This window comes from Capra hircus, chromosome 13, assembly GCF_001704415.2.
Source record: "Capra hircus breed San Clemente chromosome 13, ASM170441v1, whole genome shotgun sequence".
Classification (NCBI taxonomy): domain Eukaryota; kingdom Metazoa; phylum Chordata; class Mammalia; order Artiodactyla; family Bovidae; genus Capra; species Capra hircus.
The window spans coordinates 31,148,609-31,165,980 of NC_030820.1; the positions used below are offsets into that span (position 1 = coordinate 31,148,609).

General features: G+C 39.2%; 1 protein-coding gene across 1 annotated transcript in view; it reads right to left on the reverse strand.

Moving 5' to 3' along the window:
* ST8SIA6 (ST8 alpha-N-acetyl-neuraminide alpha-2,8-sialyltransferase 6) overlaps positions 1-17,372 on the reverse strand; it is a 137,456-nt gene that overhangs the window by 45,179 nt on the left and 74,905 nt on the right. Inside the window, exon 3 of the mRNA XM_018056881.1 lies at positions 15,884-15,973. Within this exon, the coding sequence (XP_017912370.1) occupies positions 15,884-15,973 (90 nt within the window). The remainder of the gene's footprint in view (positions 1-15,883; positions 15,974-17,372) is intronic.

Below are 17,372 nucleotides of genomic sequence, written 5' to 3' on the forward strand. Positions count from 1 at the left end.
GCAAGGGACACTGGTTTGATCCCTGGTCCAGGAAGATCCCACATGCCTCAGAGCAATTAAGCCCATGCATTACAACTACTGAGCCAGCCCTCTAGAGCCCAGGAATAGCAACTACTGAGCTCTCCTACCGCAACTCTTGAGTCTGTGCTCAACTACTGAGAGCTGAGAGCTGCAACTACTGAAGCCCACACACCCTAGAGTCGTGCCCCACAACAGGAGAGGCCTTTGTAATGAGAAGCTGAGAACCACAACAAAGAGTAGCCCCTGCTCACTGCAAACAGAGAAAGTCTGTATGCAGAAACAAAGATGCAGTACAGTCAAAATATAAAATAAATAAATCTTAAAAAAAAACCAACTTTCCTGTTGAGCTCTAAATCACACTTTCTGCAAATTTACATTTATAGCTGGTTTTCAGTTGCAAGGTACAGCCTTTACCCCACAGCTGTGAGAGGCAGCTACCTATGATGTCATCCCCATTATGGATGACAAAACTAAAAGTTCTGAGACGAACAGCTTACTCAATGTTGTATTATAAGCAGATGAGCTAAGAATTAAAGTCACATCTTTTGATTCACAGTCTGGCTCTCTTTCTAATATATCATGCTGCATCTCATCTATTTCCATAATGAAACTGAAAATTAATCCCATCAGAAGTATTTTCTGGTATCAAGACATACAATAAATCATACTAAATAATGCAGCAAGTTATTTTCAAAAGAATAAATAACGTCTATTTAAGTCATTATTAATAACATTCTAAATGAGATGTAGATTATAAATAACACACAATGATACTAAGTAAATGTAATTTTAAATTTTTAAATATTTTCTAAGACAAATATTGTATGATATCACTTACAGGTGAAATTGGAAAAAAAAAAACCAACAACTAGTGAATATTACAAAAAAGAAACAGATTCACAGATACAGAGAATAAACTAGTGGTTACCAGAAGGGAAGGACAAGACAGGAGTAGGGAGTTAAGAGGTACAAACTACAGTGTATAAAATAAATAAGCTACAAGGACCTACTGTACAGCACAGGGAGAAAAGCCACTGTCCATATTAACTGTAAATGGGGTATGGGCTTCCCCAGTGGCTCAGTGGTAGAGAATCCACCTGCAACACAGATGTGGTTTGACCCCTGGGTCAGGAAGATGCCCTGGAGAAGGGAATGACAACCCACTCCAGTATTCTTGCCTGGAAAACGCCATGGATAGAGGAGCCTGGAGGGCAACAGTCCATGGGGTCGTGCAACACTGCTGCAATGAAGATCAAAGATTCTGAGGGCCGCAACCAAAACAGCACAGGCAGATAAATACAATAAATATTTTTTTTAAGATATAAATAGAACTTTTCAAAAGGTATAATTTATGGTTAATTACATTTTGGTTAGTTAATTAGTATTTTGGTCATCTAATGTGAAGAACTGATTCATTGGAAAAGTCCCTGATACGAGGAAAGATTAAGGGCAGAAGGAGAGGGTGTCAGAGGACGAGATGGCTGGATGGGATCACTGATGCAATGGACATGAACTTGGGCAAACTTGGGGAGATGTTGAGGGACAGGGAGGCTTGGTATGCTGCAGCCCATGAGGTCGCAAAGAGCTGGATATGACTGGGCAACTGAACAACAGTGGTTAGTTAACTTGACAATTAAATATTTATTGGATACTTATTAGGTGCCCAGACCTTATCTTAGGATATTTACCTATCAATCCTACTTAAGCAGTTGAGATACTAATTTAGTTTCCAATAACATCTCTTCATGGTGAAAGTCAATTTTTCTGTCTATTGAAATGGATGAAGACACTCCAATAATATTAAGTCAGTAGGCTTCTACATGGTATTCTATGTAGATCAAACATCTTCTGTAGTTAGTTTCTACAAAACCCCTGAAGAGCTCAGGCCTACATGAAAACAAATTCTGCAAGTCAATATGGTGGTATAAGATTTTCAGTCAACACAGTCAATCCTTTCCACAGGGAAATACTTTTTAAGGAATGGCTGACGAATGTGCGACAGCTGAAAACAGAGAAGCATGTAGCAGAGTGAACTGAGCTACGCACAGGACTGACCTACCAACAGCTCATTCACTGAAGGCGGGGAGTTCAATCTGCATCATTTTTAACTCAGCGAGATAGTACCTTTTAATTATAATGCTGTGGTTATTATCGCTGGCATAGGAGAAAGAGCTCTCAAACCTTTATTCTCTGCATATTGTTTAGTGTCCCTCACACAAGTTAAATTCTCAAAAACCAGTTTTAGGAATGAATTCCTGAAGATGCTGAAGTTTTTCACAGTGTCAGTGAAATCTCCAAATTGCCACAGTTGAAAAAGTCAGAAACTTATTTTAAAGAATACTTTCTCTGCTCTGAACCATTAACTTGTGAGGTTTTGATAATAATTACATGTTTAAGACACATGTTAGGAAATACTGCAAACAGTGACTAACTTTAGCCAACCAAGAGGGAAAGAGGTGTCTATTTACAAGGGCTGGGGACATGGTAGAGAAAAGGCTACATGGATTGGTGAAGCATACTTAGGTGACAAGAGAGATAGAGGAGGAAAGCTGTGACTGCTCTAAGTTCACACACCACCCAGAAAGAGCTATGATTACAGGTATAGAAGAGGCCGCAGGACAGGAGAGATGGCCTTTGGCAAAGAATGAAGTCTTACCCAAACTAGGGCCATAGAGAGGAATCCTGGGAAATAAGTGCCCTTGATTTTATCTCTCCTCGTTTTTCACTCTCCTACCAATGACTTCTAGAAAGCGGCCCTAATCAGAAGCTAAAAATTATAAGAATCCAACTAAGGTACCATAAAGAAGTCAGCCTCCTGAAGCACAGAGCAAGAATGAAAAAGACAGAAAGCAGACCTGGAAGGTTAAGAGAAATTTATGGGATAAATGGAAAGCTATTCATGGTGATATTTATCAGAATTATTTGGGGTAACAATTTGGGCTTCTCAGGTAGTGCAGTGGTAAAGAATCTACCTGCCGATACAGAAGACACAGGAGACACGGGTTTGATCCCTCGATCTGGAAGATTCCCTGGAGTAGGAACTGGCAACCCACTCCAGTATTCTTGCCTGGAAAATTCCACAGACAGAGGGGTCTGGGAAGCTACAGCTCATGGGGTCACAAAGAGTCAGACATGACTGAGTCACTAAGCAGGTACGTACGCACACATGCACAGTTTGCAACAGTTTGCATGCACGTATGTAACAGTTTACTTCATTGGACTGATTTGATTATAATGCCAAAATCAAGCAGTACCTCACTGTCAAAAAAATATAATTGTGAGGACCTTCTTCACAAACATCTGCAACATGCAAATACATCATCAGGACGGAAAAAATGAATAAATAATGAAGTGGCTATTTAACGTTTCCACATTTTCTCTCACAGCACTATTGCTATATGATTTCTGAAGAAGAAAAAAAGATGACCCCCCCCCGCCTTGCAAGTTCATAGAAAGAAATTTTCAGACATGTAAGAGGATACTCAGAGTTTGAAAATCATAATTTCATAATCTTATCCTATCAACATTTAGAACTAGGATCCTATATATCGCAGGAATCAGAAAGAATCAATTAATTTAGTGTTTCTCCATCTCTTGAAAAGGAGCATCTAGTCAGTGAGCTAAAAGAGTCAATGAGCTGGCATGGATAGTGTACCTGGCAAGATCTTTAAACCACACCAGAGTGGCTATTAACCTTTTGCCTTTTAAATTTTTATGACTCATATAAGCCAAGTTATCGCTTCCTCCTGTGTCTTTTCCACCACCCTAAATCCTCTGAATATCTCCACAGCACTTACCTTTTGTCTTCATGTATTTACTCAATAAATACTTACTGAGTATCTCTTATGTGTAAGGTATTGTTCTAGAGACTGATAATTAAAATAGTGAACAAAATGAATTTTTAAAAAAAATCCATGTTCTCATGAAGTTTATATTGTAATAGGGGAATGTGGACAATAAATCTAATGTATGGGCTGACTTGTATTTCCCCAAATTCATATGTTGAAACCCTAACCCCCAGGACCTCTGAACATGACTGTATTTGGAGATAAGGCCTTTAAATAGGGGGTTAAATTGAAATGAGATCATTAGCGATCCCTTGGTCTCCTGAGACCACTAAGGATACCCGGGTCTCCTGAGACCCAGATCCCTGGGTCCCACTCAGTCATGTCTCACTCTTTGCAGGCAGATTCTTTACCATCTGAGCCATCAGGGAAGCCCTAAATTGAAACAAGGCCCTTAGGGTGGCCCTAGTCCAATCTGCTTATGTTCTTATAAAGAAATCAAATTTGTAGATACAGAGAGATACCAGGATGGTGGCACACGCAAAGAAAATACCAACCAAAGAGAAAAGACCATATATCTATGCTTCATACATATAGCAAGAAGGCAAGGAGAGAGACTTCAGAGAAACCAAACCTGCCGACACTGCCATCTTGGACTTTACGGCTCTAGAACTATGAGAAAACAAATTTCTGTTGTTTAAGCCATCTTGCTGTTGTTGCTTAGTCACTAAGTACTATAGCTCACCAGGCTCCTCTGTCCATGGGATTTCCCAGGCAAGAATATTGGAGCAGGTTGTCATTCCCCTTTTGGGGGATCTTCCTGACCCAGGGATCAAACCTGCGTCTCTTGCACTGGCAGGTTCTCTACCACTGAGCCACCAGGGAAGTTCTTGAAGCCATCTGCATGCATACATGCAAAGTTGCTTCAGTCACGACCAAATCTTTGTGACCCTATGGACCTGTAGCCTGTCAGGCCCCTCTGTCCATGGGGTTCTACAGGCAAGAATACTGGATTGGGTCTCTTTCTGACCCAGGGATCAAACCTGTGTCTCTTACGTCTTCTGCATTGGCAGGCAACTTCTTTACCACTAGTGCCATCTTAAGGGAAAGCACTTAAGCCATCTAGTCCATGGTAATTTGTTATGGCAGCCCTACCAAACTATATATCAAGTAATACATAAGTTGATAGCATGTTGAAGTATCTCATGTACTTAGTACTGTGAGGAAAGATAAAACAGAAAAAGAGGGCAAGTATGTGAAATAGGACTGCAACATAAGTGGGGTGGTCAGGGAAGACTGCCCTGGGAGATAGGAGTTGGACAGAGATTTGGAGAAAAGTAATGATTAAGTAAACAATGTACACATGGGGGTATGGGAATGGGAAGAACATTCTAGACAAAGGGAAGGACAAGTGCAAAAGTCAGAGGTAGAAGCAGGCAGGGTATGTTCAAGAAACATTAAGATGGTCAGATTTGCTGGAAATCATACACGAGTCACTCAGAAATCCACTCATGAAGGTGGAAGGTCACAGGAAATCTGATGGTAGAGGATTTGTTATTCAAAATGTGTACCTCAGACTAGCACTACTGGCACAAAATAGTAAGAATATCAGAAATGCAGAATCTCAGGCCCTGTCTCAGACTCAACGGAATCAGATTCTGTATTAAAATAAAATCCTCAAATGACTTTTAGACACGTTAAAGTTTTTAACAGCTTCATTGAAGTATAATTCACATACCATAAAATGCACCTATTTAAAGCATAGAAGCCAGTGGGTTTTAGAGTATTCACAGATATGTGCAACCATCACTATAGTCAACTCTGGAACATTTTTGTCACCTCAGAAAGAAGTCTTATATGCTTCAGCTATTACCTCCTGCATCCCATAAATTCTGACATACTGTGTATTTATTTTCATTCATCTCTACTTATTTTCAATTTCCCTTTCTATTGCTTCTTGGATCCACTGTACAGTTAGGAATATGTTGTTTAATTTCTATATATTTGTGCGTTTAAATATTCATTTAAAATTTCATTAAAATGTGGTCATTGTATTATTTTTATTCTTTAAATTTATGGAGGTTTGCTCTATAACCTAGCATATGATTTATTCTGGACAATGTTTTGTATGCATTTAAAAAGAATGTATATTCTGTTGGTGGGTACTATACTCTACAGATGTCTGTTAAGTCTGGCTGGTTTATACTATTATGCAGTTCTACCATTTTCTTATTGACCTTCTGTCTGGAATTGTATCCACTACTGAAACAGATTATTTAAGTCTCCAATTATTGTTGTTATTTCTTCCTTTATTTGTCAGTTTTTGCTTTGTGTACTTTGGTGCTCTGTTATAAAATGCATATGTGTTTATAATTAAAACTTTTTCCTGGATTGACCCTTTTATGATGACAAAATATGCTTTATTTCTACTAACACCTTTTGTTTTAAAGGTTTATTTCTTCTAATCTAAATATATCCACTCCAGTTTTATTTTTTAAAATATTTTTTATGTGACCCATTTTTAAAGTCTTTATTAAATTTGTTACAATATTGTTTTTGTTTTATGTTTTGATTTTTTGGCATTGAACCATGTGAGATCTTAGTGCCTCAACAAGGGATTGAACCTCTATCCCCAGCATTGGAAGGCAAAGTCTTAACTACTGGACCTCCAGGGAAGACTCATTCCAGCTTTTTTGTGGTTACTGTTTGCACATGATATATTTCTCTATCCTTTTACTTTTAATCTATTTGTATATTTGAATCCAAAATGTGTCCTCTATAGGTAGCATATAATTTGAGCATGCTTTTTAATCCAATCTGACAATCTCTGCCTTTTGATTACATGATTTAATCCAGTCATATTTAATGTTACTACTGATACACCCTGCTTATTTAACTTATATGCAGAATACATCATGAGAAATGCTGGACTGGAAGAAACACAAGCTGGAATCAAGATTGCCAGGAGAAATATCAATAACCTCAGATATGCAGATGACACCACCCTTATGGCAGAAAGTGAAGAGGAGCTAAAAAGCCTCTTGATGAAAGTGAAAGAGGAGAGTGAAAAAGTTGGCTTAAAGCTCAACATTCAGAAAACGAAGATCATGGCATCCGGTCCCATCACTTCATGGGAAATAGATGGGGAAACAGTGGAAACAATGGCAGACTTTATTTTTTTGGGCTCCAAAATCACCGCAGATGGTGACTGCAGCCATGAAATTAAAAGAAGCTTACTCCTTGGAAGAAAAGTTATGACCAACCTAGATAGCATATTCAAAAGCAGGGACATTACTTTGCCGACTAAGGTCCGTCTAGTCAAGGCTATGGTTTTTCCAGTGGTCATGTATGGATGTGAGAGTTGGACTGTGAAGAAGGCTGAGCGTCGAAGAATTGATGCTTTTGAACTGTGGTGTTGGAGAAGACTCTTGAGAGTCCCTTGGACTGCAAGGAGATCCAACCAGTCCATTCTGAAGGAGATCAACCCTGGGATTTCTTTGGAGGGAATGATGCTGAAGCTGAAACTCCAGTACTTTGGCCACCTCATGCGAAGAGTTGACTCATTGGAAAAGACCCTGATGCTGGGAGGGACTGGGGGCAGTAGGAGAAGGGGACGACCAAGGATGGGATGGCTGGATAGCATCACAGACTTGATGGACGTGAGTTTGAGTGAACTCCGGGAGATGGTGATGGACAGGGAGGCCTGGCGTGCTGCAATTCACGGGGTCGTAAAGAGTCGGACACGACTGAGCGACTGAACTGAACTGAACTGAACTGAACTGATACAGTAAGATTTACCTCTGCCAATTTACTTTTTTTTTTAATTTTTTAAAAATTTAAATTAATTTATTTATTGTAATTGGAGGCTAATTACTTTACAATATTGTGGTGGTTTTTGTCATACATTGGCATGACATCTTTAATAATTTAAGCTATTTTTAGTGGTTGTTCTAGGCTTTACGATATATATCTTATCAGAATCAGCTTTCAATTTGTGCTAGTTTAACTGTACTGATATATAGAAATAATACTCACATAGCTCTCTTCCCTTTTTCTTCTTTGTGTTGAATTTTTGTTATACAATATTACATTATTAATGTTATAAACCAACTATATATTATTATGTTTGTTACTTTACCATTTGTAGTCATTTCCTTAGCCTGATACTTTGCTTCTACCACCCTCTTTGTGTTTTTTATTGGCAAATATATTACATGTATCTTTGAGAAGTGCTGCACCCCACTCCAGTACTCTTGCCTGGAAAATCCCATGGACGGAGGAGCCTGGTAGGCTGAGGTCCATGGAGTCGCTAAGAGTTGGACATGACTGAGCGACTTCACTTTCACTTTTCACTTTCATGCATCAGAGAAGGAAACGGCAACCCACTCCAGTGTTCTTGCCTGGAGAATCCCTGGGACGGCAGAGCCTGGTGGGCTGCCATCTATGGGCACAGAGTCAGACACGACTGAAGTGACTTAGCAGCAGCAGCAGCCAGGGCTTTGCAGGCTGCTGTAAGAATTTTGTCTTTTATTTTGAGTGAAACGGGAAGACATTAGAACAGAAAAGTGACCTGATCTAACTCACATTTTAAAGGGTTCCAACTGTCTACTTCATTGAGAATATTCCTCCAAGACAGCAGGAATAAAAGCTAGAAGAATTAGAGATGTTTGCCAATATTGAAATAAAGATGGCTTGGACTAGGGTGGAAGTGATAAAGTGAGTAAGAAATTATTCACTTCTGGGTATGACTTCAAGGTTGCCAGTAAGAGTTAATGATAGGTAGATAGATAAAAATAAAGGAGGCAAGAATAACCCCAAGCATTTAAGTCTGAGCACTGGAAGAACAGATTTGCCATTAACTGAACAGGGAACAGTGTTGAAGTATAAAATTCAGGGAGCAATCCAGGAGATCCTGTGAGATGTAAAAGGTTTGAGATTCCTTATGAGTATCACAGGGAAGAGTTGACTTGGTAGAGGTAATATGAATCTGGAAAGAGGTCCAAATATAAATTTGGGAGTCATCAGTAGGTAGATGGCAGTTAAAATTCATGAGGTTAAATGAAGTCCTACAGGTCTGAGAAGGAAGATAAATGAGGCTGGAAGACTGAGTTCTGGGACACTTTAGGGTCAAAAGTAAAGGGAAATGACAAGAAATCTACAGAGAAGGAGAAGACAAAGTATTGTAAATATATGACTTTCTTTTTTTGTTTCTTCTGTTTTTGTTTTCTTTTTTTTTTAATTTTTGCCACACAGAGTAGCATGTGGGATCTTAGTTCCCTGACCAGGGATTGAACCTGCTCCCCCTACAATGGAAGCATAGTGTCTTAACCACTGGACCACCAGGGAAGTCCTTGACTTTATTAATGTACTGTGAGCTGCTAAGGAGTAAAAATAATTTCTTTATCGCCATGTCCCGTAGGCAAGAGTTAAACTGTTCGCAACCATGCATACTTAGAAAAACCTCCCAGGGAGTCTGATACACACCTCCAGGTTGAGAACAATTGTCTCTGTGCCTGTTGTAGTGCCTGGCACAGAGAAGCTGCTGTGTGTTTCTGAAATTGAAATTTAATATATAATTAGAACATAAAACACCCAAATGTTTCAGATATTAGTTTTGAAATATGACAATAATTAGCCATCTGCCATGACCTTACCAAGAGAAGTCACACTGATCCCCAAGTTACAGTTAGGGTAATTGTGCAAGATAAAGCTTACCTGCATATATTTACATTACAGACGCTTAAGCAGAATAAGTAACAGAATGTGAGCAAAGTAAGTATATACTTAGTATTTTGGATAAAGATTGCTTTTAAGTAGCTTTGCACTATAAAGTCAAATGCCTTTCTCTTCCTATATTTGTGACTTGTAATTCTGTTTTCATTAAGAATGGAGCCATACAGTAGCGAGAACAGAATAGTCAGAATTTTATCCAAGCCCTGGATCTGCCACTTCTAACCATCTCATGTTTGCAAGCCATTTTAAAACCCTCTGAGTTCATCACTTACACTTGTGGAATTAGAATGATGAAACTTACTCTGAAGAAATACTGCAAAGACTATCGATATACTTACATTTCCTTGCATACAGTAGGTCCACAAAAATAGCTGTTATTACCACTACTGAAAATTCAGTTTTGTTTCCACTGCAAACATGTTCAGTAGCTCAATTGTGTCTGACTCTTTGTGATCCCATGGACTATAGTCTGCCAGGCTCCTCTGTCCATGGAATTTTCCAGGCAAGAATACTGAATGGGTTGCTATTTCCTACTCCAGGGGACCTTCCCGACCCAGGGATCGAACCTGTGTCTCTTGTGTCTCCTGCAATGCCATCTGGGTTCTTACCAGCTGAGCCTTGGGGGAAGCCCCTGTTTCCACTGACAAACACTTAAAATAATACACTATTTCAATCTTCAGTATGGTAACAGATGATACTAAGAAATTCTTGCCAAGTATCAACTAAGGGATTCCAATTAGAATTATGCTGGTTATTTTCCAACATCAACAACCACACACAAATGTCATTATAAAAACTGTCATTATGATAAAAATATAATAGCATAAAGGATTATGAATTGAGTGGCCAGTTAGTTATCCATGGTTATATTATAAATTTCTCTAAAACTTAGTGGCTTAGTTTTACAACAATAAACTATTACTGCCCAGTTTGTATAGGTCAGGAATTCATGAGTAGGTTAGTTAGATAATTCTGGGCTAGTAGCTCATTAGATTGTAAAGTCAAGATGTAGGTTGAGGTTGAAGTATCTACTTCCAGGGAGGCTCATTGACATGGCTGACAAAGTGGTCCTGGCTATTGGCGGGAGACCTCAGGTATGTGGACCTCTCAATGTCCCCATGACACGGTAGCTGGCTTCCCCCAGAGCAAGCAACCTAAGAGAAGACAAGGCAGAATTATCAAACACTCTATGACCTGACCTTGAAATCACACCTCTTTATTCCTATGATATTGTATTGGTTACACAGGGCAGTCCCCTTTAGTGAGGCAGGGGAAAAACATGTAAACACCAGGAAGGAAGGACTAGTGGGCACCATCTTGGAAGTCTGGCTACCAGAAATAGTAGATAAACAATACCCTTAATAATACTTGTTATATTTGAAAATGGTGAACAAGTGCAATAGATTTGCTTTCTTTCTCCATCTCACTTCTGAAATTGGAAATGATTATTTCCAATTATTTCTTAATGACCTTAAATAAGTGTGATTATTTTTATTGTCACTGTTTTCCTATTAAAGGTTTCCTTCAAATGACTTGCTATTTGAGCAAGTACTAGGAATCCTTCTGATGTGAATACATAACCAAGATTGTAGTATAATGCAGAAGTCAGTGTTTCAATTTTTCTCTGAGGGAAAATTCAGTTTTATTTCCACTGACAAACACTTAATACACTATTCCAATTATCAGCATGGTAACAAATGATACTAAGCAACTCCTGCCAAGTATTAACTAAGGAAGTCAGATTAGAATTATGCTGGTTAACTTCCAGCACCAACAACCACACACAAAATATTTTATTTTCCTCCTTCCCATTAACTGATTGCCTGACTCTGAAAAAAGTCACAATCCTATTTTTATCTTTAAACTGAGGGAATTTGATTGCTTAGAAAATTAAAAAGGTATATATAAAATGAAAAGGTATATATAAAAAGGTATATGGATCAAAAGAATTTAAGAGACTATTCATTCCCTCAAGTTCTTAAATTGTATGATTGCTTATTTCTTATGTTCTCTTTGAGGTACAGAATGATGGCTAAACCACCTTGACAGATTTTGCACACACAAAAAAGAAGTTTTCAGAGACTTCTATTACAGCCTTGTTATCAGTTCACCCACCCAACTTAAAATTTTGTATCAGTAAACAGAGCCACTGCTTTGGTTACCAACAGGTATGCCCCATGATATGAAGAACACACCATGTTGGTATGAAAGGCTCTTTTGTGTTAACGTCTCCTTTCTGACAAGGAAAGGAAGGAGGGATAGATTCCTGAGCCCTCAAAAGCTGACCAGAAAAGGCAAATCAAAGGGTCAGAGGTGAAAAGACACAAAAATGTGGATATCTCTTGAAGAGGCAATGAAAGCACCATAGATTTAAAGCTGAATGGACAAGCCATATATCACTCTATGCCAAGAAAATCTTGTCTATGACCACACTCCATTTTTCCTGACAGACAACTTAAAACTTGGCAATACTTGCATTGTTAGCAGGCTGTCAAGTGATATGTTCAGAGTCATGTGTTTTGAAGCCTGATCTACCATAATTTATACTTCTTCTTTTCAAGCTGCAATTCAGGTCACGCTGTGCTCCCCAAGATAATAAACAGGAAGAACACTTAGGGCCAGTCTTCAATTCACTTTGCCTTTCACCTTGCAAACAGAGCCTTCGAACAAACATCTTTATGATGCCCCATTAAGATGATCCTTTCAGAAAATTCTGCTGTTCTCGGTAATTTTAAATGGTACAGCATGAAACAGCTCATCAGACATACACACTCACCCAGCAGTGTATGGTTCAAGCCACACCTAGCTGATGCAAGCCTTTGTTCCAAGCTTAATTGTGAGAATTTGAATTTTACCAAGAAAAGCTATTTGAAGGCAAGAGGCTTTTTCATGCCCTCATGACTGCACAGGAAGATGTAGGGCAGTGGCTTACATTCTGTAAGAAGATCTCTAAATCTCTCCTTTCACCAAGAGCACTATTCAAGCATTCAGAGGATGTAAGATATTGTTTAAGCAAAATGTTTCCTTTCATCTTTAAGGAAGACCTGAGGGATCTGTTGTCAATACAATAATAAGAACAGCTGAACTATTTAATATTTAATGCATATGGTGCAGAAATACCTGGTTGACGTCACTGACTGGTGCTCTCTTTCCAAATCATGTAGCTGTTGCTATATGGCACCCCAGCTGGGCACTACAACCCTCATGCCCATCATGAGACAACTGCACTCACATTCTATTGGCCAATCCCAATCACATGACCCCAAACATATAGGTAGGCTGGTTCCAGCCAGTGGAATTATGATGGGAAGTTATGCATGTCCCCTCCAAGCTGTGTGTACCTTCTCTATAGTACCCTCTGCTTCTGCAGCAACCCTCAGATCACCTGTTGAAGACGTCTGCATCATAGGATGGAAGGATCCAGAATCCCTGAGTCAGTAGTCAGAGAAGAGTTGTTCATCAAGAAGGAAGGTCTATACTGAACATGGTATGAGAGAGAACACAAGATTTTGATATGATAATCTGTTTGGGGAGATTCTGTTAGAGCAGTTCATCTACCCCGACCAGATGGGAGAGACTGAACAAATATAGATGTAACCTTTTTGGGTTCCGCGATCATCTGGGAAAAAGGAAGAGGAACACAGGAAGACAACGGTACAGTGACAGAGGCAGCAAAACCCAACAGGGGGAGGAGTGAGATCATTTCCTGTGTCAGCCCCTCTGAAGCATTTGCTCTTGAAAAATCAGCTCATTGGTCTGAAACGATGTGGACTAAGACAGACAACTTGAATATCCACACAATTATCATTTTTTAAAAAGTAAGCAGAAAAGATCACAAATAATCTTTGCCATACTGAAAAATGCAAGTGATAAGATGCAGTGATAAGATGGCTAGGCAGCATTTTAGTATGGTATAATATTCTATCCAGGAGACACCTGGTAAAAAGGATTGAGATGGAGAAACCGAGAGAAACATTCAAGGAGAAAGGATGAGGCAGGAAAAAAAACAGAAAACTTCAGATTCAAAGAGAAAGAGCCAGAGAAGTTAAAAATAGTTTTCAAAAAGGAACTGAAGTTTACGGACAGAGTTAGAGATGGTGAAGAAAAATCCTTTGAAGACCTAAGAAGTATATTTATTCATTTAGTAATTTAATTCCACAAACATTTGCTGAGTAACTACTATGTGCTGAGTCCTGCGATAGGCACCACAGACAGAAGCACGAACTCACAGTCCTGGAGCTCACAGCCTTACACAGAAAATAAAGAATCCGATGGTTTTCCCAATGCCAACCATTAGCTTTCTTTCACTCAAAAACGTAGTCAACCGATTCATGTTGATGTATGGCAAAACCATCACAATATTGTAAAGTAATTATCCTCCAATTAAAGTTAATTAATTAATTTTAAAAGACCAGTGGGAGAAAGAGCACTGCTCCCTCCCACTTTAACACCATCTTTTTAAATTCTATTTTAGCATCTGAAAGGGGAAAATTGACTGAAGAAAGAGGAAATTCTACGTCTTTAACAGACCATGACAAAAACAGAGCTAAATTATTATTTCTAAGAAAATGTAATTGCTTTTTATTACCACACACTGAATAGCTTTTCCAATTGTCCCCTGTACCTCTGTATCAGCGCTGGTCGCAGAATGTACAATTCCTGACAATAGACAATGCTATTGAACAAATTAGTCTCCTATGAGCCAAATAACACTTTCATAACAATGGTCATGTCCTGCCTACTTTCTCTAGACTTTTGCCAAACAGAATACTAGTGCAGGCTAATTATATGAGCTGGCTGAAAATTGTGCAGATCATGGAAAGGTATCCCCCTAAACAACAACTGAGAAAAAGTCTTAACATCAAATCCAAAACAATAGGAAAAAAGTGAGAGAGCAAACTATGCCCAGGCAATCTCATCAGCATACTGCAGTTAACCATATTTGTTGACGCCCATAAAAGAGTTGTAAAATTCTTTGCAGTGGGGTCTTCCCTGGTGGTCCACTGGTTAAGACTCTGCCTTCTAATGTAGGAAGCATGGGTTCCAGCCCTGGTCAGGGAACTATAGTCTCATATGCTGTGGGGTGTGGCCAAATTTTTTTTTTTTTTAATTCTTTGTGTTGAAAACAAATCACCTTCCATGATTAAAGAACACTCTGCCGTGCTGACGCAAGTGCTTTGCTCCAACGTACAGCAATGGCTCATTGTTACATTGAGCACTTTTGTCACTTTGGGGAGCAAAAATATTGAATAGTTCATCAGAAAGAGAGTCGAAGACAGTCCATTGTAACTTTTACACACTGATTCCCACATCAGGCAATGAATACAAACAGTTTGTCAAAGGGAATGGGGGAGTAAGGACCAATTTTTCCAAGTTCTACTATTCATAAGGTGTGGCGCCACAGATCTGATGCATGGAGGATGGTGTAAGAGGTCTGGAATTTTAGTCCTTCAATAAAAGTTTGAGAAAGAGCCCAACAAACAAGGAAAACAATGGCTCCAACATGATCAAAACGGATGTGCAGCACCATCTACAACGCATGAGCTACTTTACATCCACCTCAAAATTCATTGTACTTATTGTGCAAGAAAAAAGGCATTTGCATGGGACTTCCCTGCTGGTCCAGTGGCTACCAGGGAAGCCTTGCTTCCAATGCAGGGCACACCTGGGTTTGATTTCTGGTCAGGGAACTAGATCCCACATGCCACCACTAACACCCAGCATAGCCAAATAAATAAATAAATGAATAAAAATAAGTATTAAAAAATTAAGAAAAGAAGCATTTACAAGTATTAGTTCTGACCAATCTATCATTAGCAAGGGTCTTGGCAAAAACAGTGGCCAGCTCAAACTGACTCATATAAGAAAAGCTTCAAGAAGGCACTTTTCCCAAAGGCCTGGGCTGGATGCAGAAAAATTCAAGCATGATATCCAGGGACTATGAAGAGCTTGGGCCTTCCCTGGTGGCTCAGTGGTTAAGAATCTCCCTACCAATGCATGAGACATGGGCTAGGATCCCTGATCCAGGAAGATCCCACATGCCATGGAGCAACTAAGCCCGTTTGCCACAACTACTGAGCCTGTGCTTTAGAGCCTGGGAACCACAGCTTCTGAAGCCCACATGCCCTCAAGCCTGTGCTCCACAACCAGAGAAGCCACCTCAACGAGAAGCCTGAACACCACAGCTAGAGAAAAACCCTTGCAGCAACGAAGACCTAGCACTGCCAAAAATTAATTCATTAAAAAATTTTCAAGAAGCTAATTTTTTAAAAAGATGCTATGAAATATTTTTGACACAAAACACTTATTTTAAAATCAAATTAAATGCAAAGAGTAGAACTTACTTTCCTGTTCTGTTAGATAAACTCTCCAAGCCCGCTTGCAGATTTTGGCATCGCTCCATCAGGTGGAGGGACTTCTCATTCAGATATGTGCTGTTTCATGAAAAAGATTGGAAAAAAAAAAAGATTGATTTAAAAGAATTTATGAGATACAGTTAACAAAAATCAGATTTATTGATAAAGTGTACCCAAATGAAGTCTAATTTTCATCCCATTATTGGATTTCTCCATGGAAAAGGAAATTGATATTTTCACCTCTGACGATGGGTCTAAATTTTTTAATACACTGACATGATAAAGTCAAACAGAAAGGAACTCTCCATGGAAGACTATATTTTCAAGTTTTCATATTTTGAGGTTAGTATAAAACTGAACAAGTTATTGAATAGTTTTAATCATTGTGTGTGTAAACAGACTTGATTTTTAAAAAGATGTTGTCTCTGGTAGGAAGCATGCAGACACAGAAGATCAATAATTTTCTCTCAAAAGAAGGCAAGATAAAATCTGGCCTTTAATTATTACAGTAGCTGTGATATAAGGACCTGTTGTTATTGTTGTATGAGCCTGGAAAAACTGGAGCTGGAGACAAACCAAATCAAAAAAGCAAGTTAAGGAAACAGGTTACGGAGCCAGGCTGCCTAATGAGCCCTGCGGACACACGTGTGCTACTAGTTAGCCGACTCAGGCCTCAGTTTCTGCATCTCTAGTTCTTACCTTATAGTGTTATTGTCATGATATATACATGATAGAGGAAACAATGAAAAACAACTGGGGGGACTTCCCTGGTGGTTCAGTGGCTAAGACTCCAGGCTTCCAATGCAGGGGAGCTGGGTTCCATTCCTGGTCGGGGAACTGGATCCCATATGCCTCAACTCTTAATAAGATGTTCAGTCATGTCTCATTCTTTGCAACTGCATGGACTGTAGCCCACTAGGCTCCTCTGTCCATGGGATTCTCCAGGCAAGAATACTGGAGTGGGTTGCCATTTCCTTCTCCAGGGGATCCTCAAATTCAGGAATCGAACCTGGGTCTCTTGCACTGCAGGCAGATTCTTTACCATCAGAGCCACTGGAAAAGCCTATTCATAAGACCCAGTGAAGCCAAATAAATAAATAATTTTTAAAAAAAGGAAAGAAAAGCACTTTGTACTATACCTACCATAGTAAGAGTTCAAAAAATATCAACCATCACTCTCCCTATATGTCAAAAATATGCACACAACTCCGAACTCTTGGTAATGCATCTATTTAATCATCCTGAAGATATTTGCTGAGAATCTAACATGAGTTAGGAAACAGCCACAGGAGGCTTAGGATATGGAATTGGAAAACACAGAACACAGCCCCTTTCCCTAGCAGAGCTTCCTGTCTGGTTAAGGAGAACAACGTGTATCAAACAAAACCACACGAATGAATAGAAAATTCTGGTCTGTGGACAGAACCCTGAAAACAGCAGTGGATGCCATGGTGAAGTGTAACCAGAGCTGCCTGCA